The following is a 25,313-nucleotide window of genomic DNA, read 5'->3' as shown; positions in this document are numbered from 1 at the left end:
ATCCAAACCTTATTTCGTAAGGCATAATTTGTGTAACATTTTTATCTTCGGAAACTGAACTTTTGCCTTGCTCGACATAAATTCTGTAAGAATTAAGTTATCCGACATGAGTTACTATTTTTCATGTTATATTAAGTGTGAAAGTTTTGTATAGTCCGGCATAAATTGTGTGAATGTTATGATACATATGTAAACTATGCCTTGCAAAATTTTAATTATGCCTCATCAAAAATGCCGAAGGGCAAATATTTAAGACTGCAAATTTAAGGGGTAAAAATTAAGGACCACCCCGAAATAGGAGACATTTGTGTGAGGGGTCATTTGCACGATTAGCCTTCAAAGGCACTAGTATTTAATTTTTTGTCCCGCAAATTGGTGGTCTTTAATTTTTGTCCTTCGCCTAATATACCATTGTGGTTCGAACCCCGGCTTAGTTAAAAAAAAAAATCGCAAGGCAAAGTTTCGTAGCAAAGTTATGCATATTCGGGCCAAAGTTAAGCCTCAAGCAGAGTTTTGAATGCAAAACTCTGCCTTGCGTTTTTTTTTTTTTTCTGACCTGAAATTTGAACTCAGAACCTCTGGGTATTAGGCGAAAAACAAAAATTATAGACCTCCAATTTGAGGGTCAAAAATTAAAGACCAGTGCCTTCGAAGAGGAATCCGCACAAAAAAAAATGTTGTGCGAATGACCCGTTGGTGGTGCTCTTAAATGTGAGGAAGCCAGAGCCCAGAAGTACAAATGAAGTTAAATGGGCCACATGTTTGGACTCGTTATTGGGGAATCCCTGGTTTCTAAATCTTGGGCCTCCTTTACACAATTATCTACTGAGTACAGCCAGTAATTGACGACCATTTTCATTATAAATGGGGCAATTTGCAGGATTGTCCTTAGCTGGGATGGTCTTTAATTTTTAGCTCTCAAATTGTTGGTCTTTAATTTTTGTCCTTCGCTAAAATTTTTTTGGTTTTGAGTTTGAACTCCCGCTCAGTTAAAAATTTTAAAATTCGCAAGGCAGAGCAGAATTTTCGCCTGAAGGTAAAATTATGCCTTAAGGCAGAGTTTTGAGGCAAAATTCTACCTTAAGGCAAAGTTGTGAAACAAAACTTTTTCTTGCGAATCCAAACATCTGCCTTGCGAAAATTACTTCTTTCTTTTACTAAGCTGGGGTTCGAACCCAGAATCTCGGTGTATTAGGCGAAGGGCAAAAATTAAAGACCACCAATTTGAAGGACAAAAATTAAAGACCACCCCAAATGATGGACAATCCGTGCAAAAAAAAGTTATAAATGTATTGGACGATTGAGAATTAAATAAAAGGGAAAACGGTCAAAAATGCCCATTTACTTTGGGAAAAGGGCTAAAATATCCTTCATTACAAAGTTGGGTAAAAAATATCTCTCCCGTCATTAAAGTTTTCAAATATATCCCTATCTTAATGGAAATCCCAATATAACCCGATTTCATTTTTAAACCCGCTCTATTTAAACCCGACCCAACTACATAAAAAATCCATATGCGACCAACTTGTTCCCTCGTATTACATCTGGGGCCACTAGGCACATGAGCGGGTAATCCATATGAATTTTTTATTTAGTTGGGTCAAGTTTAAATGGAGCGCGTTTAAAAATGAATTATGTTGGGGGTTTCCATTAAGACAAGGGTATATTTAAAAACTTTAATGACGGAAGAGGTATTTTTGACCCAAATTTATAATGGAGGATATTTTTAGCCCTTTTTCCCAAAATAGAGAGATATTTTTTACACTTTTCCCTAAATAAAATCTTGGTACAATACTTCAATAATGAGGACACATAGTAAAATAATAAATACTTACTATTGCAATTTAAATTACATTAATAGAGTAAAAATCTTTAGACAGTACATAACTTAAATCCATATAGGTACATACTTTTACAAATTATTTAATGATATATGTAGAATTCAACTTGCAAAAAGTGAATATCTATATATTGTCTTAACTATATATTAATGGGACTTCAATTTCCTTTACCTCCATGCATGCACATATTCTTCAAAGCCATGAGATCAAAGAGGTGCCTCTGAAACATCGGCACTAGGCGATGGACTTGGTCCGGGGCGGATCTCCAAACCATCCAACGACGGATTTGGGGGTATAGTTATACTATGGGTGTGCTTGGTACGAAGGGAAATGTTTTCCAGAGAAAATGTATTTTCGATAGAATTGATGTACGGCGAGGGTTTTGGTGCAATGTTATGGCTTGTTCCAACATCCATGAAAAATGTTCTAACAACACCCTGTGCAACAAAACTATTTGAAACCATGACCACCACAAAGCAAAAGACAATGAGAGAACTTGACTGAGAATACATTTTTTGCTTCTTTGTAATATTCAGAGTTTTGTGTTGTGCCTATGAATTCTATGAGAGAACCATATATATAATAATTCATGCATTGTAAGGAGGGGTTGATAAAATTAGCCCATAAAAATATGATCCGTCGAACTCCCAAGTTTGATCCGCCCAATTATTCAGTCCATCTAAAAAGTATGCTGATATGTATACAGTTCAAATTAACCAATGAGAAATCTTGTCAAGATATTTTAATTTGTTTTTGTTTGATCTAGTACATATAGCCATAATAAAGGGGAAATGTTTTTATTAGGTACTTTAAAAATTATAAAAGAACAAACAAATAAATTAAAACTTTAGTAAAAATTGGGCGAGTTGGGTTATAACCCATTTCCGCACATTATTTTATTTACTCAGCTCATTTTAACCATTCAAATTTAGTCCAACATTCTCAATTGCCCTAATTGTAAGCTTCAAAGTCTCTAGTTATTGCCCTAATTGTAAGCTTCAAAGTCTCTAGTTGCTCTAGAAGTGTGGAAAGAGGAGGCAAGCGATGGGAAAATTGTCCGATCCATTCATTTGGGTACCAAATTTCAACAACAATTAACATTTTATAGATTCACACAATATGAATCATTAGTCTTTGCAAATACTAGAAAAAGAAAAAAAGAAAAAAAGAATTGGGAACTAGCCAACACCTTATTTTATGACGTACGTGTAATGGAAGTCTTTATAGACTATTGCAACTGCGTATAAATTTTGGCAAAGACTGAACGTTAATTAATATGTGATTTTTCTCGTCTATTGATGTCTTGATGACTTGATGGACATATTTATTAACTTGTTAATTAACTCGAAAGAGAAATCAAATTTTTTCTATTAGCTTTTAGAAAGAAAAAACAAATATTCATTAATGAAATATTTCTTTATGATTCTATCATGCATGAACATTAACAGTGAGACATCCATCTTTTGTACTCTTAATGATAGTGTATACTCCCTCCATCCTCAAAATACTCATCACGTTTTGCTTTTCGAGAATCAAATTATATGAAATTTCACCAACAATTTAAGATGTAATTTTTCAGCATATTAATATGCGAAGAATTACAACTTATAATACTTTTAGTATAATTTTTAGATATTTTAATTAAATTTAAAATTTGAAATTAATATGATCCAATATAATTTCAAAAATTAGTCAAATTAACTCTCGAGATATTTATTTAGAGACTAAAGAAGATAATCCCTCAATCCACTTTTACTTATCAATTATATTGAAAAAAAATATCTCTTTTTAATTGTTCAACTTGAAAAACTAAGAGATAATTTATCATTTTATATTTATTTATCCTTAGTTTTAATTATTTTCAATTCATTTCTCAATAATAGAGATAATATAATAAAATTACTATTTTATTTATTACTTTCACTGCCCCAATTTATATGGGCGTTGACCTATTTGGAAAGTCAAACAATTTTTTCTTATTACGATTTTTTCCAATTCAACTTATATATTACGAATTATTCATTATTCAAAAAATCGATTGTTTGAAATTGAGTAAAAGAAAGAATTCTCTACATTTGTTTCTTCAATTTTATAATTTTGTACTCCGTGCTAGATAAATTGGGAAATTTTGCACGACTGTCCTTATTCGAGGGTGGCCTTTAATTTTTGCCCTTCGCCTATTACCCGAGGTTTTGGGTTCTAACCCGGCTCAGTCAAAAAAAAAATCGCAAGACAAAATTTAGTATCAAAATTGGGCCTATTAGGGCAAAAGTTAAGCCTTACGGAATACGTTTGCCTTAAGGCAAACTTTTACTCAAAATTAAGCCTTAAGGCAAACTTTTGCCCAAAATTAAGCCTTAAGGCAAACCTCTTCCTTAAGGCCTAATGTTTGTCAAAATTAAGTCTATTCGGAAAAAGTTAAGCCTTAAGACAAACTTTTGTTCAAAATTAGGCTAGCGTTTGCCTATAATTAAGTCTATTGGGAAAATTAGACCTTAAGGTAAACTTTTGCCCAAAATTTAGCCTTAAGGTAAACCTCTACTTTAAGGCCTAACTTTTGTCCGAATAAGCCTAATTTTAGACAAATGTTGGGCCTTAGGCAGAGATTTTGCAGTCTTGCGATTTTCTTTTGACTGAGCGAGAGTTCGAACCCAGAACCTCAAGATATTTTCAGCCACTTCTTTATGTGAAGGATTAGTAATTTGAGAGGCAAAAATTAAACACCAGTGCGGTTGAAAGCACGCAAACAAAAAAAAAAAAAAAGGAGAAATTGGGAGGGAGTAACATTTTTCCCGTACGAGACTCTACTAGCCTTTCTAGTGTTCCAACCAATTGAATGTTTTCACACTTAGTTTTTTCCACACATGCGTATGTTAAATGGACGAACGTATTAAGAAAAAACGGATTTAAAGAAACGAGAAAGGGAAAAAGTGGTCAATGTTGAAATACACCGGACTGAAAATCTTTCCATCCCATTACAGAGAACACCTGCACTATTAAAAAAGGTTAAGTGATTCAGATTCAGAGTGGTACATATGTTCAATCAGAACAAGATTACGGAGTCTTCTGGTTGCGGGATCTCCGGCATAAGCTTTCTTCCCTTGTCGGCCCTCCAATTTTCATGCCCGATAGTCAAAGTAAAGAACGCACTTCAAGTGGCGCGATTTATGTCGTTTCATCTGCCATGTACTCTCGGGTCACCACTCCTCCGAGTACGACAAAGTGAAAGAAGCCAAGACTCACCTCGCCCTACTTTGTCAATCACAGCCGTCTCGCTACCACATGTTCAATCAGAACAAGATTAAGTTGAACAAGACTAATTAGTTGAAGTGTCTTAAGTGAATTAGGTGACCGCGGATGACGTAACTCGACTTATGCATATACTACTGTCATCAACGTGGACACAATCAACAGCGCATTACGCTAGTGGCAGACAAATTCCGTAGCTAGCTAAACAGAAAAGTAGTTATTAAGAGGGATTAGCGACCGGTTGTCATTATCATAAAATTTACGAGCAATTTAGCGACTAAGTTCCTAGCGAATTTCACTTTTTTTTTAAATTTTAACTACGTGCATAATCATTCGGAAACAAAAAAGGGGGGAAGAGGGAAACAAAAAAGGGGGTAAAGGGGAGGGATCAAATATTGAAATACTCCATACTTAAGAGTTTTCCAATCCATTACTACAAATTAAAGACACCAAACGAGAAGTACTAAAAAAAAAAATTTACAAACATAGCTACTTGTTTTGTCATTTGGAATTATTATTATTCCTGATTCTGCAACTTGTCAACCCGTTGATTCAACTGTTCAACTCGTGTAACCAACCGAGTAACCGAATAAAGCAGCCAATAAAACATCAACGCGGACGCAATCAACAGGGCGTTACGTTGGCTCTTCACGACTGATTTCTGGTGCCTCATGAGTTCCGTTGGGGTACACGTCTCGGCCGATTTACATCTCGGCCGAGTCTCGTACTTCCAGTAAATATCCAATAACAAGAAAATACAAAACGGAACTATCGAAAGAAAGGGTTTTAGAAGATTTCGTGTTACGGATATTAAACCTTTGCGTAAAGGGTATGTGCCTGGAAGTGTTAAAAGGATTACCATTAGTGCTTCTGCTGCAGCAGCGTAGCCTAGAACTACCCATTCTAATGCCATGTTTTGTTATTTTCTCTGTGATTTTTTTTTTCTGTTTATGCTTGAAGGTGGTGATTATTGAGTACAAGTTGGATTTTATTTTTTGGGGGTTTAAATAGGAAGGGGTGAAGGATTTGGAGATGTGGTGGCAAAGAAGGAAGGTGAAATGCGTATAAGTTCTGCACACGTTCATTGTACAGATGGCAGGTTTTGGGTCGAACTTTCTTCTGTTTCCTTTTGATTTTCTTCGTCCTATTTCCTTGGGAGAAGTATTCAAAACACACTCAATTTTGGCTAAAAGCTTATATTCAATTTCTTGGAGTCCTATGACCGGGACTATTTTTTTTTTGTGTATTATTGAGGGTATTATTGGTGCGTGGACAAAAAAGTGAGTCCTCTCAATATTGGGTATTATTGAGTCCACGTCACCAATAATACCCTCAATAATACACAAAAAAAAAAGTCCAGGGGGGTCATAGGACTCCCGCAAAGTTGGAGTGTGTTATAGCAATTTCGGCCAAAGTTAGAGTGTGTTTTGAACACTTTTCCCTATTTCCTTTTATTTCCAGTTTTTTCTTTTTTCTTTTAAGTTTAAGAAAACGATAAGTGTGACCTCTTGTGGTGAGACTAAAATAATTAGCAGTTTTGATATTCTAAATTTAATTTATCAAATGTGAGTATATTTGGACTTCGTCATGTTGTAAAGAATTTTGATTGATAGATTTAAGGGGATCGTGAAAAAATTAACAAGGAGCTTGATTTACTTATTGATACAAAGTTCACAAATACAAAAAAGGCAAAGGGTCAAATATATTCCTCTATTTTATTTTATTGGTTAAATATACCCTCCGTTAGCCAAAGTACCTAAATATACCCCTCTGCTAGCCAAAGTTGTTAAATATCCCCTAGCTGGATGGAATTGCCCAAATCAGATGACATTAACCATTTAACTTTAAAAAAAAAATCATGCCTCATAATTTTAACATGACCCGACCCACAAATTTTACTACTTTTGAGCCCTCAAGAATCCACTAAAATAATTCAAACATATATTAATGTAAATCATACATTCTTGAAGTATATTCAGACGAAAAAGAAAAACAAGAAGGAGATTCTTGAAATAAATAGTATCTTCATCCCATTTATGTACAATCTTTCAAGCAAGTTCTGATTCTTCAAGTGAAGTTGCAGTAGCACTGAAAACAATAAAAACATATATACTTTTTAACAACTGAACACATGGGAAATTTGATTAATCAAGAAGAAAAAAGATGGGTAATTTTAATTTTCTTTGCACAAAAAGAAGGGTAATTTAAAGATGGAATTTTGGGTACCTGCGAGAGTTGAGGTTTTGGAGAATGGATTTACAGTGAAGGTAAGCTTGATCCGCATCGAATGGTTCCCTAAGAGCATTGGTCAGGGTCATTTTGATTGAATTCTTGATTGAAACAACATTCTTGAATTTGTGGGTCGGGTCGGGTCGGGTTAAAATTATGGGGTATGATTTTTTTAAAGTTAAATGGTTAATTTCTCTTATTTGGACATTTCCATCCATGGGGTATTTGGATATTTAACAACTTTGACTAATAGAGGGTAATATTTAGGTACTTTGGCTAATGGAAAGTACATTTAACCAATAAAGTAAAGGGGTATATTTGACCCCTTGCCCTAAAAAAAACTCATACTATCAAGTAATGACGTTCACGCAAAGAGGAGGTGAACAATCAACATGAGATCTGCTAGTGGAATAACTTTGTATTATACATATTCCATTCTACTTACAGTTGTTTAATAGAAAATAAATACAATCAAAGTAGTCTGTTGAATAAATAGAGTGGTAAAACATCGGCATGATTAAAATTATTGAGAGTATAAATGCATCTGGAAAGTCCTCTTGAATAGCCATCATTAGTTTCAACAAAGATAGAAACATCTTAATTAAATTTTATAAAGCTTGGGCGCGAGACGAGGAGTAATTAGTACTTCTACAGGATTTACCTTACGCATAGTCATGCCACCACCTTCTTTCATATCCAAAGCCTCGTCCGATGGAGTTCTAAAATTGAAACCTTGGATGAAATGACCTATCGTTAGGTGCTCCCATCCACTTGCAATGCATAGGTCATTCCTGGATAAGATCGTCTTCCAGACCCAAACGGAATAAACTCATAATGTTGACTACGGAAATCAATATCAGTATCGAAGAATCTATCTGGATCAAATTTCTCAAGAATTGACCATATTTAGGATCTTGTTGTGGTTTCATGATATTCGCGTATAGTCTAGTCCTTTTAGGGATGTGATACCCCCTAACAACACATTCCTCTGTGTTTTCGTGTGGTACTAATAGGGGTGGCAAATGGGCCGTTTGGGCTAAAGTTGGGCAGGTCAAGATGAGCGGAGCCTATAGATGGGCCAAAGCCCAACCCTGCCCAAAGTTTGTTTGGGCTAAGATGGGTTGGGTCAAGATGGGCTAAATGAAGGGTCATAACCCAAACGGCCCAACTTAATCCACCTTTTCAACATTTTGAGAAACTAAAAATATCGATATTCTTTGATTGCAAATATTCTCTCGCTCATGCTTTTTTAAATAAACGGTGTTTTGAAAAAATCAACTTTAAATACTTTTTGGATATTAAAAAAAAAAAAAAACCTTAAACGTATGCTTTTACTCAAAATTATAAAGATATTCACCGTAAATATTTCCTCATAAGTAGGGTTGGGCGTTCGGTATTCGGTTCGGTGTTTTCAAAATTCGGGTTCGATAATTCGGTAATCGGTAATTGAAAGTAGATACCAAATACCGAATTGAAAAAGTTCGATTCGATTCGGTATATTTCGGTATGGTATTCGGGATTTGCCATTTAAGAGTGCAACTATTAATAATAAAGCATCATTTACTTCAGGAGACATGACTACAAACTCAAGGCAATTAATTAGTACTACAATACTAGTTTAGTTACTTTGTGAAGAGAATAAGTATCTGTTGCTACTATTGTAATTTTAAATTTGATCAGACACAAACAAAATGATAGTTCCAAACTAGCTTAATAAACATAAGTTAGAGCTACAGTGATGAACATTTTTTCATACGTATATCAGTAATGAAATTAAATGGGTATTGTAGGCTATCTAGTCTTGTAAGGCTAACACCATAGATGAGGTGAACCTAAAATATTGTCTTGCCTGGGCAGAGTAAGGAGTGAAGTTCATAATCTCACAGGGTATAGAAAAGGCTTGTCATTCAATAATTCTTAAGGTCAGTCTCGAAGTGCTTACGATCCAACACTAATTCACACGGAGCATATCCAAAAATATTTTTTTCTAAAAAATTTAAAAAAACCATTTTTAAAAATAAAAATAATTACAAAAATAAATTTAAATAATAATTAAAAAATAAGTTAATCATGTTTTGTAGCTTTTATATATATGCATGGAGGACAATTGATGGGTCAGTTTTGGCTCAGTTGATGGGCCAGTTTTGGCTGATGATTTGTGATGAGTCAACTTGGGCTTAGCCCAAATCAGCCCATCTTCAAAATCACGCTAGCCCAAACCCATTAAAGCTTGGGCGGGTTGGGCTGGTCAAATGGGTTTGGGTTAGTTTTTCCACCCCTAGGTACTAACAAGGACCCTGCTATAATCGTAACACCTCCTTAACAATAGCTTGAAGGTACACTAAATCCTTAATATCGCTCTCTTCTATCCATCTATCCTTACCAACTTTCGTGTCGATCTCTTCTTGTGCTTTCTTCAGGACATGCTGATTGTTTATCAATAATGTCATTCCCCAATTTATATGAAGAGCAACTGTCTCTGCAGCATCCAAGACCAAACTCTGTGGACAATATTAAAGAAGAGATAAAAGAGGAGAAAGAAACAAAAAGGAACAAAAAAGAAACAAAAAGGAACAAAAAGCTCCATGACTATTGCAATCGAAGTTATATATGTTAAGAAATTTTTGCAATTATCAGGTCATTCAAAGGATAGCTGCCACAATAGGTAAAATTGACCTGATGATGTAAAAGTTGCTTATATTTGATAGCACATATCACTTAAAATCTGTTAAAATAAGATTTTGTGTTTTTTGTCTTGTTGTTTGATTGGTTTTTCAAAAATACTAACCGAACAAGTAACATGCGATGCAGTATTATGGATAACAAGGGCTCATATGTACTGCTTTCCCCTGTATTACAGTATCACATAACTAACAAAATGAGTATTATGCTGACCACCCCACCAAAGTTTATTTTCCTGTTGATATCTGCCTGAATCTTTCCCACAATAGGTGTGGATTCATTTGTTACAGCACCAATTTCCTTCCGCTTCCCCCATATAATAGAGAAAAATTTAACGAAAAAGATATAAGTATTTTACCTACTCTCGAGTCAACCTGTAGGGAGTCACTCAGGAGTAAACAGAACTTACCAGAGAAATTCTTTCTTTGTTCTTTTGGAAATGGTTGAAGGATGAAGTCACACAGTATGTCAAGCAGTGTGACATTTGTCAGAAATGCAAGTATGACACTTCTCCATACCCTGGACTGTTACAACCATTAGAGATTTCAAGTTCTACATGGTCCAGTATCAGTATGGATTTTGTGGAAGGATTACCTAAATCTAAAGGTAAATCAGTCATTTGGGTGGTGGTAGACAGGCTTACTAAGTATGCACATTTCATAGGTGTTCCTCACCCCTATGCTGCTATTGACATTGCTCAGTTATTTTTGGACCATATCTACAAGCTACATGGTATGCCAGATAGCATCGTGAGTGATAGGGATCCAGTTTTCTTAAGTAAGGTGTGGCAAGAGCTATTCTCAGCTCATGGAGTGACTCAAAGCACCTCAACAGCTTACCATCCCCAGTCTGATGGACAGACTGAGGTTTTGAACAGATGCCTTGTTAGCTTACCATCCCCAGTCTGATGGACAGACTGAGGTTTTGAACAGATGCCTTGAAACATTTCTAAGGTGTTATTGCTCTGATGCTCCTACTGATTGGTTTCACTATCTATCACTGGCTGAATGGTGGTATAACACAACAAATCACTCAGCCATTGAGACTACTCCCTATGAAGCACTCTATGGTCAGCCCCCCTCCCCCCAAATCCACTTACCTTATGTTTCTGGGGTTGTTGTGAATGAACAGGTGGACATGAGTCTAGAAATGAGAGAGTTAAAGCTCCAGCTGATCAAGTTTCACTTGAATAGAGCTTAGCAAAGAATGACTGCTTATGCAAACAATCACAGATCAGATAGACAATTCTCGGTTGGGGATTGGGTGTATCTAAAAATCCAACTTTACAGGCAACATACCCTCTCCAATTCACCTTTCTCAAAATTAGCAGCTAAGTACTATGGACCATATCAGATTTTGAAAAAAATTGGTCCTGTAGCTTACAAATTAGCACTCCCATCTCAAGTTACAATTCACCCTACCTTTCACGTTTCCTTACTCAAACCTTGTCACAAAATACCTGAAAACATCAATCACCCACCCATTCTCGACCTAACCAATCCCTACTGCCCAAGCCCTAAAGCTATCATGGATAAAAGGATGATTAAAAAGGGAAATAGAGCCATACCTCAAGCATTGATCCAGTGGAATCGGTTGCCTCCTGATCAGCTCACGTGGGAAGATTTCCATGCCATGAAGAACAGATTTCGTAATTCTTCCTTGAGGACAAGGAAGATTTTTAAGGAGGAAGGAATGTTGCGTGTTGAAGAATTAGTACCTTCAGCTTTGTTTGTGGTACGTAGTCGTTAATGGCAAGTGGTTGAGGTAGTTAAAATAAATATCAGTTAAGTCCTTAGTAAGTTTTAAGTTCAAGTTTTAGTTATGTCAATTAGGTCCCTCAGATTTGTCTAGAGAAGCAGATTATGTCCTCTGCTAATATAGTTAATTACAGGTCCAGCTGTCCCTTATCTTGTACTAAATTCAGAGCCTGTCTATCTCTATATAGCACCTGTAATCCTCTCTTTATCGGCATCAATGAAAAAATATCCATTAGTAGTAGCATAGAATAGTTTCTATCTTCCTTGTTCATCAAGTTTATCTTGCTATCATATCAAACCTTAACAATGATAGTATCACAAGAGTAACCTTCATATAGATGTTCATTGCTCATCTTCGAAAGCATCACGTCAATAAAATCCCTTTCATTCCCAACTCCATTACCATTAACCTTCATTAACATTTCTCTTTGCTTGATATATATGTTCATCTAACCAACTCTGAAAAATTGAATCAATATCCTTAAACGTCCTCTTAAGCGACTTCACATGTCCCTAAAAATCCAACCATTTGAATAACGGAACTGGAAACGCATCCCACAACAGAAACTCCATTGACAGAGTCAGGAATTTCCTAAAAGCTTCCTTAAGGGTGTGTTTGGTACGATAGAAAATGTTTTCCAAGAAAAGAATTTCTCAGAAAATAAGTGGTTTTCCTACTCATCTTCTTATTTTTGGTACGCGAGTTGGAAAATGTCATTTTAAGAGCATTTGCATATATTCAAAGCAAAACCACTATGAAGTTTTTGAATCCGGAGTGCAACTTCTGGTGGTGGAGAGTAGGGTAGGCTGCGAGGGGGGTGGATACTTAAGTTTTTGAGGAAAACATTTCTCGGAAAACATGTTCCGTCGTACCAAACACACCCTAAATCTCTCTACTTCTTCCTCTCCATGGCCTCCTAATTCGTAATTTTTCCCAGCTATCATTTTCACTATTAGTCCAAAACTCAACTCCTCTAACCAATCGGTTATGTTAATCAATGAATTTTCACCGTTGATTACTCGAGAATGCAACTGTTTGATCTTTGAGTTGGACTTTAGAGAACCTGATATAGGATTAGTACGTGCTCAATTGAATCCATAACTTTCGACACAGGGTATAAATTTATGTGTTATAAATTTATTCCCTCGTCCCATAATAAGTGTCGCTTTAGCTTAAAAAATTTATTTCAAAATAAGTGTCACTTTAGGTATTCAACACCAAAATTGGCAGGTATTTTCAACTATGCCCTTAACATTAAAGAAGTAGTCATGTTTAATATTGTTCAATTCTCAAAAAACATCTACTATAAATAGGGGTAATTTAGTAAACTATACCTTATATTTATAATTTTTCCTAATGGGCGTGAAAAAAGCTAAAGCGACACTTGTTTTGGGACGGAAGGAGTAATAAATAATAGACATGAACCCACAACTTTAAAAATATAGTAACAGATCTAATATTAAAATTTTAAGGGAAAAGGGTCAAATATACCCCTGAACTTTACGAAAATATCTAGATGTACCCCTCGTTAAAACTTTGGCTCACCTATACCCCTATCGTCCAAGTTTTGGCACAAATATACCCTCATGGACGTTAAGTGTGTGACTGGATATTGTAAAATCATTTTCTTTTTACGCCACATCTACTCATACCAGACCCCTCCCTGCCCGACCCATCTGCTAAACCTGACCCACCCCTTCCCCTTTTAACCCATCGACTAAGCCCTAATCGTATAACTCCACCATTCCAAAAAATTATCTTTCCAGCGCCGCTAGGGTTTCTCCGGTGGAGATCTTCGATTTCAAGTACAAGTTTTATCATTTTATGAGACATACCGATTTATCAGTCAAGGTAAGCCTATATCTTCATTTATTTATGCTTTTTAGGTATGTTAGGATTATATGGGGATTTTGTTATGTATGCCAAAATCGAATGAAATTTGTTGTTTAATGTTAAATATTTAGCTTTTTTATGCCTTTGTATGGTTTGTATTGGTTATATATGTGTGATCCCATAATGTTGGTAGACTTTTAGGGTTTGGTTGTGTCTACCATAAATGAATGAAGTCCATTATTTAATGTTAAAGATTATGCTCTCTATGCCTTTGTAGGGTCTGTTCTTTCCCTTGTTTTTTGGTGGTCCTGATATGATGTTAGTATTTTAGGGTTTTGTTTATCCCATTTTTGTAGCTTTCAATGCGTTTGTTCTGATGTGGTCCCTCTATTTTTTGTATATTTACTTTTTCCTTTATGTTAATTTGAAGGATGATTGATGATGTTGATATTGTGTTCAATTATGGGGTAATTGGGTCTTTTCACCTGAGTTGGTATACATTAAAAAACTGGTGCACTTGTGGCTTTCTTTTGACCCCGATTTGCTGAGTCATAAGGATGTATGTGATGAGTTTACTTCCAAGCTAGGGTTTTCTCAAGTTAAACAATTGTTAGTGACTGGGCCCTCTGGTAAGTATTACTCCATCTGTTTCAATTTCTGTGAACCTATTTCCTTTTTAGCTCGTCCCAAAATGAATGACCTTTTTCCTAATTTGGAAACAAATTCACTTTATGAAATGATTTACTGCCACACAAATATTCAAGACTTATTTTGAACCACAAGTTTCAAAAGTCTTCACTCTTTCTTAAATGTCGTGCCCAGTCAAATGGGTTCACATAAATTAAAACGGAGGGAGTATATAATTGATGGGGATGATGGTATTAGGGCCATCCTCAGCCTAGCGTGTGAGGAATATAAAGTCATCAACTTCGGGTGAAGAGACAATCTTTGCTGAACATGCCACACACCATACTGAAACTTACCTGGTAGTTGTGGGGGTTGGTACAGACTGTGAACATAGTCTTGGTTCTGTTGATGAATGGGATCTCTCTGGGGATGAGGAGTATGATTTTGAGGGACTGAAGGCTATTAACAAGGAAAAGGGAAGGGTAGTAGGTGATATGTTGGAAAACTATAATGAGTTGGAAGTTGGTATGTCATTTAAGCGACCTGGAAGAAGGCAGGCAGGTTGTGAATTATTATGCATTAGCTAACAAAGGGCTTTGACAATAATTAAGGCTGATACTAGTAGAACTAGGTATCATTGTAAAGAGGGATGTCCCTTTAGGTGTTTGATTTCAAAAGATGGTAACAGTAAAGGGTTCAAGATCAAAACTTTGATCAAACAACACACATAGATGAGGCCTTTCTGAATCCTAGGGCTGATGCAACCACTTTGGCTCAATACTTTAAGAATAAGCTTCAAAATAACCCCAAGTACAAGGTCAAAGACATGAGAGGAGAGCTTGAAACTGGTTTAAAATTGAATGTGTCCCAATCCAAATTGAAAAGGGCTAAGTCTATGATTCTTGAGAAGTTGGAGGGTAGTTTTATAGATGACTACAACAAGTTTGAGGCCTATGGGCAAGAGCTTAGACAGTCTAATCTCGGAAGTGATAAATATCTCCAAAGATGCTCTTGAAGAAGGAAAAAGGAAATTCTTATGGATTTACTTGTGCTTTAATGCTTTGAAGAAAGGCTGGAAATCTGGATTGAGGCCACTAATTGGCCTTGATGGTACATTCTTGAAAGGTAGAGTTAAGGGCATCTTGTTGGTTGCACTAGGACAAGATTCTATGAACCATTTCTTTCCATTAGCTTGGGCAATAGTGGACAAAGAAACCAGCAGGACATGGACCTGGTTTTGGTTTTGTGAGCTACTGAAGAGGTCTTTGGACCTTAAAGAAGGTGCTATGATCACATTCATTTCAGATATGCAAAAGGTATGCTTCTTTGTTTTTTAATTTCAAATTCTAGTTTTATTTTGTATTCTGATTTTAATTTCAAATTCTGATTTTATTTCCAGATTCTTATTCTAATTTTATTTCCAGATTCTGATTTTATTCAGCAGTTCTTATTTTAATTTTGTTTTTAGATTCTAGTTTTATTTTCAGATTTTGATTTTGATCAGTAGTTCAGATTCTGATTTTATTTTCAGATTTAGATTCTAATTTTATTTTTAGATTTTGATTTTATTTAGCAGTTCTTATTCTGATTTAGTTTTCATATTGTGATTTTATCTGTTCTTTCACTGTTACAGGGATTGATAGATGTTGTTGACAAAATTCTGCCTGAAGCTAATCACAGGTTTAGTGTAGGGCATATTGAGAGTAATTGGTGCAAAAATGGAGAAGTGGCTAAATGAGGTGGTGTGCATGGAGTACATATGATGAAGAGTTCAAGGATCAGTTGAAGAAGTTGGGAAATTTATCAGAAGAGGCTGCAAGGGACTTGGTGAAATATCCACCAAGGGCATGGTGCAGGGCTTATTTGGACACTCAATGTACGAACATGATGGTTGATAACAACTTCACTGAGTCATTCAATTCCTGGATCCTTGAGGCTAGACAAAAGCCAATAATCAAGATGTTACAAATTCTTGAATGGTCTCTTGTGTTTTGATAAAATTTTGAGCTGAAATGGTTATGTATTATGTTGAGTGTTTGTTATACTTAAATGGGTTGTTTGTTATACTTAATGGGTTTTTGTGTTTTTTGAAATTCTAGTGAAATCCACCTAAATAATAGCAGGGTCTGAGCTGAATATCATAAGTTGATGTTAACTTCAGGCCCTTTAAAATGGCAGTGAATTCTTGGCTAACTCTTTTCTGGGTGTTTGTCAAATTTTCATCTTGTTGTGTTGGACTAAAGTGTCATTTGGATCAATAGTGTATGTTATTTTGTGTTTTCTTGAATGTACAGTGTGCCTAGTTGATCCTTAGTTGAAAAAATGGAGTCTTTTTCTATGTATGTGTGTGTATATCTTGACTTTTAAGAATATCGTTAGTAGTAATTTATTGATTAGACCATCTTAGATAATCTGCATCCTATGATAATCCTTGCTTTGTTCATACGCAGTGGGGAGAGTGGAGCTGGCAAAACTGAAACAACAAAAATAGTAATGTAATATTTGGCTGCCCTTGGAGGTGGTAGTGGAATAGAGGATGAGATTATGAAAACAAATCCGATTTTAGAAGCCTCTGGTAATGCTAAAACGTTAAGAAATGACAACTCAAGTCGATTTGTAAGTAGTTTTCTTTTAACCGGAACTAGTCTTACAATTGCAATTTGACATAGACTACTTTGTTTCTAGCTTGTATATAGAAATGAAATGATAGAAGCAAATTGAACAACTACAATTACAACTGCATTCAAATTGAACATAATTACTAACACAAACAACTACAATTTGACACGGTATTTACAATTGCATTCAAAACAACTGCTAACACAAACATATCCTTAACGAGATTACAACTGCCACATTGAAATTGAAAAGGAAAACGATATCTATTTCATCACCCAAGATGTGATGAATCCAGCAAAACAACACCACGACAAGCTATCACAATCCACAATTTCAGCACTTTTTCCGTCAATTTTTTCATCCCATCATGAACATCCGCCAAAGGCTTATCAACAACTTCATTGTCGACAAAAATCTCTTCATTATTGACACAACCTCCTCACCCTTGGAGACACTAATTTCATCTTCATCACCACATTTTTCTTCAATATCATATGCCAAAAACTTTTCAAGATCAGTCTCCAAAGCTTTCTTTTCACGTTTAAGACTATCATTTTCCTTCTTCAAATTGTGGATGAGATCAGCAACTCTAGGATAGAGTGACTCATCAATCCATTTCCAAAAACACATTTAAAAACCTACATAAAAAATCAAAATGAATCAGAAATGGCAAAAAATTAGAAATTGATGGAATTGTGTAATATAACGTACATTAGGTCTAGCACACTTATACAAGCGTCTCTAGGGCTGGGCATAAATACCGAAAATCGAAAAATCGGACCGAACCGAATTAATTCAGTTTTTCGGTGTTCGGGTTTTCGGTTCGGGTTCGGTTTCAATTTTCAAAAATTTCGGGATTCGGTTCGGTGTTCGGGGTTTAGGGTTCGATTTTTCGGGTTTTCGGTTTAAACCGAAATTTTATGTACAGCCCAAAAATATTAAATAGTCCAGCCATGCCCATTAAATAAATTAGGCCCAAAACAAATAGAACCCATTAAGTCAAGGCCCAAGCCCCTTCAATCTTTATTCTTTCACAGCAAAAGATAAGAAACAGAGCAAAACAAAACTGCAAAAGAAAGGACGACGTCGACGACTTCTCTTTCAAACAGGCCCTAATTTTACTTCTCTCTCTCACTGTCTCAGTCTCTCAGCGGCGGCGAGCCGGTGACTTCTCTTCCAGCTGCGCTGCGTCTTCTTTTCCAAGTTCCAGCGGCGACAGAGTAAGTATTTCTCTCTCTCTCACTTCTGGCAGCGAATTCTCTCTCTCACACTTCTCCTAATCGATTTTATTTGTTCTTTCACTATCTTGTTGATGTGAGTTTCTTGCTAGTTGCTCTTTGTTTTGATTGTTGTAACATGATATGTGGTGGTTGTGAATTTGTTGTAATTAAATGGGTAGTTGTTTGAGATCTCTATGTATATGAAAAAAAGAAAAAAGACTTTTATCATACACAGTAGGCGGTGGTTGTCTTGTTATTTTTCGTTGTTTGGGTTTTTAACGTGCTGGCCTACAATGCCTTATATTTTCTCTTTAATTTTCGTAGATGGCGGATGAAACTAAATTAAGTGTTGCCGATTCAACTGGTAGCATACCTCATACAGATGATATTGATAGCAATGATAACTCACTTGACACCCGTGGTAACAAAGAAAAGAAAAGAAATGCAATCTAGATCGTTGTTTGGGGGTCATTTTGATAAGATTGTTGTACGGGGAATTGATAGAGCGAAGTGTAAGTATTGTAAAAAAGATCTTCTGCTACATGGCTTGTAAATGGGACAACGGGATTGAGACAACATTTAGGGAGGTGCAACGCATATAAATCCCTTATTAAACCTCCCACTCTAAAAAAGATACATTTTCCATCTAAGGATAAGAATGAGATAGAGGAGCATTGGGAATTTGATCAACAATTAATTAGGAGGGCTTTAGTTGAGATGATAATTATTGATGAACTACCATTTAGCTTTGTAGAAAAGGAAGGCTTCAAGAAGTTCATGAGTCTAGCCCAACCTCTGTTTCAAATTCCTTCCCGTAGAACAATAACAAGGGATTGTTATGAAGCATACGATGAACCGAGACAAAATTTGAAGAAGTCTTTTAGAGAAGCACATTCAAAAGTTTGCCTTACCACGTACACATGGACATCATTGCAAAAAATTAATTATATGTGTTTGACTCACTTTATTGATAAAGATTGGAAGTTGCATAAAAGAATACCGAATTTTTGCCCCCGTCACTAGTCATATGGGTGAGCACATGGCAGAGACTATTAGTAATTGCACTCGCTTCATTGGAACTTGGACAAGGTATTTACTATTCTGTTGATAATGCTTCTTCAAACGATGTTACGGTTAGAGAATTGTCTAAATGAGTTAAATATGTAGGGAACTAATATAATGGATGGTAAGCATCTTCACATGAGGTGTATGGCTCACATACTTAATCTAATTGTGCAAGAAGGTTTGAAGGAAATTGATGCTTCTGTTAAACGTGTTAGGCAAATGGTAAGGTATGTTAGAGGATCTTCAAAAGAACAAGAAGTTTTAAGAAATGTTGTGAAGTTCAAAAGGTGGGATGTGCTAAAACATTAATTCTAGATGTGCCTACTAGGTGGAATTCCACCTACGCGATGTTGAACACGGCACAAAATTTCGAGAAGGCATTTGATAGGTTTGATTTTTTTGATGAGAATTTTAAAACTTATCTTGCTACTCATGTTTGTGAAGATGGAAGTGTCGCAGGTACGCTTGAATGTGATGATTGGGTGAATGTAAGGAATGTGATAAAGTTTCTTGAAAGATTTTACGAGCTCACCGTAAAGGCTTCGTGTTCACATTATGTTACTTCTAATGTTCATTTTGAGGATATATGTGAGCTTGATGCATATTTGAAAGCGTGTGTAGCAAGTGAAGATCTTAGTTTGAGTAACATGGCTGAGCGGATGAGAGAAAAGTTTAGGAAGTATTGGGGTGATCCTGAAAAAGATGAACAAAATGATTTTTATTTCTTCCGTATTGGATCCTCGCAATAAGTTTGTGTATGTTAGCTTTGCACTTGAAGAGCTATTTGGGGAGGAAGTTGGAAAGAAAGTAAGTGAACGAGTGTACGATTATATGAAATCTTTGTTTGGAGAGTATCTAAAAAATTATTCAAGAGCATCTCATCATCAATTGTCTCCTTCTGTATCTACTTCATCTCATGATACATCCGATGTAACTTAGCTCCGGTCCTCTTCAAGTGTGAAATCAAATGCTTTGAGAACTAAGCTTCACTTGAAGAAACAAAAAGAAGATTCTGGAGTCTGCTAAATCCGAGTTGGATAAATACATTGGTGAAGAACAAGAGCCAATAGATGAAAGTGAAACCGCCGTTGAGTTTAGTATCTTAGGTTGGTGGAAAGTTAATGCTCCTAGATTTCTGTTCTTTCGCAGTTGGCTCGTGATGTGTTGGCTATTCCGATTTCTAGTGTGGCATCGGAATGTGCATTTAGTACCGGTGGTCGTGTACTTGATTCGTTTAGAAGTTCGTTGACTCCTAAATGTGTGCAATCTCTCATTTGTGTTCAAGATTGGCTTAGGAAAGAGACTAAATGCGTTAGTGTGGAAGAAAGTTTGGATCATCTTGAGGAACTTGAACTTGGTAAGATTTTGTATTTTTTTATGTGTTTTAGTGAAAAAATAATATACTTTTTTTATGTTGTATGACATATTTGATTAAATTATCTTTAGACATGGCAAATAGTGGAAGAGATCCTTGCATTGTTGATGTATGATTGCAATTTGCTTCTTTGTTACTAGTGGTAAGTTCAATACTTTATTTTGTAGTTTTGTTCTTTTATCTTGAAAGTTATATTCTAATTTTTGGTTTTATCTATTTTTTGTTATTTTCAAGTTCAATCATGCCTTCGAGCTCGCTCACAAGTTTGGGAACATTTTGTGATGGTTCAAGACAATGAAGAAAGGCGTAAAGGTAGGTGCTTAACATGCGGTGCGATACTTAATTGTCATAGAGCAAATGGCACATCTAGCTTAATGAAGCATATTGAGAGATGTCTTGAAGATAGGCGGATTCATCAACTTTAAGCTTATGTTTTGAATTTGGTGAATTTCGGACTTAATTATGATTATTATGTGAGACGATGGATTTAACACTTAGTGTTACAACTTATGTTTTGTATTTGGAGCTAAAATTTAGGACATTTATGTTGTTTGGCCGTTCGGCCGTTTGGCCGCTGCTCATTTTATCGTTATGTTGTTTGTGTTGCTTGTTTTTGTCTTGTACGTTGTTTGTTCTTGGTTACCGGGTTTTGAGCATTCGGATAAGTGTTGGACGGGAAATATCTTTGTAGCACTTCTTTGGTTATGATGTCTAGGTAATACGATTTAGGCACAGCATGTTGCGTCTTCTTGGCTTGTGGTACCACGATTTCAGGCTAACGTTGCGGCTCTGTATGGTATTTCATGATTTAATGCCTTCACAGGCTACTTCTTGGCTATCTTCTTTGCCAGGGATTCCAATTGCCAATTTCTGCAATTCTTCTTGGCTTGTGTTCTTGCATATGATTTCGGCAAGACGGCTGGCTTCTTCTTCAATCAAATTGCAATTCAGCCTTCTTGTTCTTCCGAACCTATCTTCTTCTCGCTAAAGACCAGCTCAATCAGGTCGGCCGCTACGCTTTCGGCGGCTGCGGCTGGCGGCTAATTTGCTGCCGCTTTACGCGTGCATTACGCGGTTTACCGAACTTCTTGCCGTCGCATTGGGCTTACCGCGCCGCGATCGCCGGGGGCCGGAATCGTGGTCTTTCTTCGAAATCCGCGGTGCTGAAAGCCTGAATTGAAAACACCGAATTGAAAAAACTGAAACCGAACCGAACTAGTTGGGTTCGGTGTTTGATGTCCACCTTCAAAAAATCGAACCCGAAATAGCCGAACCGAAGTATGAGAAAACCAAACCGAAGAACCGAACGCCCACCCCTAAGCGTCTCCCAACATTCATAGGAGCGAAAGCAGTGAAAATCCTCGCTGCAATATCACAGTTACAACTCATCCTCGATCTATTAGACGCACTCGAATTTTGGCTCATTTTGTTTGAAAACTGAATTGTGAAAGATGACAAGCACTTGAAAAGGAAATCAATGGGGGTAATTTTAGTTTGGTGGAGAGAGAAGAGAAGCTTGGCACTGGAAAGAGAGTTTTAAGGAATGGTGGAGTTATATGTTTAGGGCTTGATCGATGGGTTAAAAGATGAAGGGGTTAGTTGGATTTAGCAGATGGGTCGGGTAGGGAAGGGTCTGGTTTTAATTGCCATGTGGCAATTTAATTGCCATGTGGAAATTAAAAAAGAAAAGAAAATAATTTTATAAAATCCAATCACACACTTAACGTCCATGAGGATATATTTGTGCCAAAACTTGAACGGTAGGGGTATAGGTGAGCCAAAGTTTTAACGAGGGGTATATTTAGACATTTTCGCAAAGTTCAGGGGTATATTTGACCCTTTTTTCAAATTTTAAAAGGTTGAACCCAAAAAATTTAAGCTCTGAATCCCTATCTAACCTGATGTGTTTCAGTTTCTCGAGGCTAGTGTAGGAGAGGACTTCCTAATGACTAATTTTCATACATTTCGCCAGTAAGGCCCCTAATTCACAGGAAAATTCATGGTGTTATTATAGCTGAGGTATTCCCGTATAGGGCTGCTTATCAGATGGATTGAGCGGATAAGTACGCTTAACAATTTGGCTTATCGGTTTTTAAATGTACTAATTCGCTAGCCAACCAATAAGATATTGGTTGGTTCGGTATCGAGTTAGCAATTATCGAGCAGTTACTGGGCGGTGTATTGGCTAAATCTAAGAGAAAATGAAAGTTAAAATCACATGTGATCCAACGCAGTTGTAACAGGGAAAATTATTTGCTTCTAAAGTCGCTCAAAATGTAATAGTTCACCTTATTTTACAAAATGTCCAGGTCATGAGAGAAGATACTGATTCACCCCCCAAAAAAATGAATAGAAATATAACCAAAAAGATTGAAATCTTGGATTCCATATTTGTAACAAGAACGTAGCAACATTTTCCCAAGAAAATCAGTAGACTACAATACAGGCAAACAAGAACAAGGGAATGAACTAATTGACTGAAAACAAACAGCTTTCGTAAGAAGTGAATACTGAATGAATGGGGGCCGGAGCTTTGGGGTTTATTGCTTTTGGGTTTAAAATACGTATTTTATATATCTAGGAGTAAAAGTATAAATTTGATAATTCTTAACGGGTTAACGGTTTACCCGATAAAGAAATTGAGTAATCCATCCCCGCACCGATAAGCCGTTAATTATAAAATTTTAATCCGTTCACCAACCGTTAATCCGATAACCCAATACCAATAAGTCAATTTTGCAGTTGAATTATCGATAACGGTTCAATTTTGAACAGTCCTGCCCGTAAAGACAAGCTGGACGATTAGCAAATACTACATTATTTGTGGAGTAACAATCTTTTACAGCTTCATAACACGTGGAAGTCCTAACCGGAAAGTGAAAACAGGGCCGTATTTATCAGCTAAATGTAATAGTTTTCGAGCTAAAGGACGATCGTCTGCCCTATCCCGTTAAGGGTGTGTCCTCCCCTGTCGTATCTCTGTCCTACCCTATTGTCATCCCTACCTTCCATGAAATTTACTAGTCAAGCCTCTCCAATAGATTTACTCGTAAAGTGTACAAGTCTCTCCAATAAATTTACTCGTAAAGTGCGTAGACCGTTCTTTCAAAGTTCTCACTCACATAGGCTCTCATGTACTCTTTTTTTCTTTCAAATCCATACATCAACCTCTCGCTGCACTCTTTTTTTCTTTCAACTCGCTACATCAATGCTAGCTTCAACTATTCTAGAAGAGAATAACTAAATAAGTTGTTGAGAAAATTGAGAAGAGAAAAAAAAAATAGATTCATACATGTGACGAAGGTTTTGAGCTCCACTTGAAGTGTTTGATGGAATTGAGGCAAAAGTTTGGGCCAAAAAAGGAGGAAAACGAGTTTAGTTTTGGCGCGTTTAGTTTGTCGTCAAAACTGAGAAATAATTAGACTTTAAGGGAATAAGTTGTTGAGAAAATTAAGTATTTTACCAACAATACAAATATTCTTGGCAACGACATGTTTCATTTAAATTTTAAATTAGTTATTCTGCCCACAAAATATGGCAACAAGATTAAATTATTTGCCAACAAGAAAAATTTCATGTTTCAAAGTTTTAGGCTATACCAACGACAAAATGAAGTTGTTGCAATTTTTTGGTATCTAATTGTATACTTTCTGTTGTGTGGAAAATTTATGCTAAAAAATATGATTTTTTTATTTTATTCTTACCAAATCAGCTCACGATAAAACGCATGGTGGGAGACATGTCCTCATTAAAAAGCTGAAAACACTTTCTAATCTTTTCATATAAAAACACTACTATTTAGATTTTTCCCACCGAGTGTAGCCACTTAACATTTTTGAGAATTCCTCAAATGGTCATTAAACTTATAGAAAAATCCCACTACAATAACTTTTGAATTTTTTTGGACAATAGTGTTATCAAACTATGCTCATGTTTCCAACAAAGTAAAACACTCTACTTTCTACATAAGACCCTTAACCTATTTTTAGATTATTAAACCCATTTGAATATTTCTACTTTGTTTTCAAAATGTGAAAAATATTATAATTAGAACAAAAAATTCAGAATATTGCAAAATTTTGTCTAAGTAAACAGTAAAAGGGTACTTGAAAATTATTAATTTGAACAAGAATTTTGGAGTATCAAAAAATTGTGCTTAGGTAATGAATTTTAAAATTTGTATATGGGTTAAGGGGTTTTATGTCTAAAAATGGATTGGTTTACTTTATTAGAAAAAAGGATAGTTTGATGACCTTATTGTCCAATAAAATTCAAAAGTTATTTTAATAAGGCTTTTCTACAAGTTCAATGACCATTTAAGGAATTGACTCAACATTTTTCAATGGAAAATCAGTGGGAAAATAGAGATTTTTTAGTAGTTTTTTTTTTTTTTTTTTTTTTTTAATAGTTTTTGCAACAAACAGATAACACCATCTACTATTCCTCTGTGTCCCAATCACACAACTTCCATCACATTTCATTCCTTTTGTCAAGTGAATCAGCATTTTATTCTCATCTTTGGCAAAATTTCTTTATCATTTGAAGGAATGTCCTGCAAAAAGTATAGGGAAAAATTAACTGATTCTAGCTTCTGTTTCTTCTCGATTTGTCTTTGTTCTGTGTACAATTGTGTCATGTGGTGTGGGGATCTTTTAATTTTTTGAAGTTTTGAGCAATCACTCAACCAAAGTGTATTTCCACAAGTTCTAGCGTTTAAAGTGAGTACAGAAAATGGTCATAACTTTCTTGAATATTGTGGAGTAATAAACACACACACTAATTATATGGGGATTGGATAAAAGCAAATTTCCCCCT

At 35.7% G+C, this 25,313-nt stretch overlaps 2 protein-coding genes and 1 pseudogene across 4 annotated transcripts; 1 reads left to right on the top strand and 2 right to left on the bottom strand.

The window, feature by feature from the left end:
- Nucleotides 1-5,475: 5,475 nt before the first annotated feature.
- LOC132060891 (uncharacterized) lies at nt 5,476-6,055 on the bottom strand. Its single transcript, XM_059453791.1, has one exon. It carries the CDS (start codon nt 6,001-6,003, stop codon nt 5,608-5,610), a length of 396 nt encoding a protein of 131 aa, XP_059309774.1. The 5' UTR covers nt 6,004-6,055; the 3' UTR covers nt 5,476-5,607.
- Nucleotides 6,056-7,659: 1,604 nt separating this feature from the next.
- LOC132061521 (nicotine N-demethylase CYP82E3-like) lies at nt 7,660-23,632 on the bottom strand (annotated as a pseudogene).
- Nucleotides 13,417-16,860, top strand: LOC132059999 (uncharacterized). 3 transcript variants are annotated; one of them, XM_059452844.1, is made up of 3 exons: nt 13,417-13,610; nt 14,023-15,535; nt 15,853-16,420. In XM_059452844.1, exons 2-3 carry the CDS (start codon nt 15,149-15,151, stop codon nt 15,955-15,957), a joined length of 492 nt encoding a protein of 163 aa, XP_059308827.1. In that variant the 5' UTR covers nt 13,417-13,610; nt 14,023-15,148; the 3' UTR covers nt 15,958-16,420. The 3 variants fall into 3 exon arrangements, 2 of the variants coding, with proteins under 2 accessions (XP_059308827.1, XP_059308828.1); XR_009415848.1 differs by lacking the exon at nt 13,417-13,610 and adding an exon at nt 16,670-16,860 and having other exon boundaries at nt 13,617-15,535; nt 15,853-16,095; XM_059452845.1 differs by lacking the exon at nt 13,417-13,610 and having other exon boundaries at nt 13,617-15,535; nt 15,911-16,420.
- Nucleotides 23,633-25,313: the final 1,681 nt, after the last annotated feature.

This window comes from Lycium ferocissimum, chromosome 6 (genome assembly GCF_029784015.1).
Source record: "Lycium ferocissimum isolate CSIRO_LF1 chromosome 6, AGI_CSIRO_Lferr_CH_V1, whole genome shotgun sequence".
Classification (NCBI taxonomy): domain Eukaryota; kingdom Viridiplantae; phylum Streptophyta; class Magnoliopsida; order Solanales; family Solanaceae; genus Lycium; species Lycium ferocissimum.
Note: the sequence above shows the minus strand (reverse complement) of the source record. Positions and strands in the feature narration are given on the sequence as shown.

Coding starts and splice junctions, on each gene's coding strand:
- LOC132060891 (XM_059453791.1), bottom strand. CDS start 6,003: ATGGCATTAGAATGGGTAGTTCTAGGCTACGCTGCTGCAGCAGAAGCA.
- LOC132059999 (XM_059452844.1), top strand. CDS start 15,149: ATGACTACAACAAGTTTGAGGCCTATGGGCAAGAGCTTAGACAGTCTA. Junction 15,536..15,852: donor TCATTTCAGATATGCAAAAG/GTATGCTTCTTT, acceptor TCACTGTTACAG/GGATTGATAGATGTTGTTGA.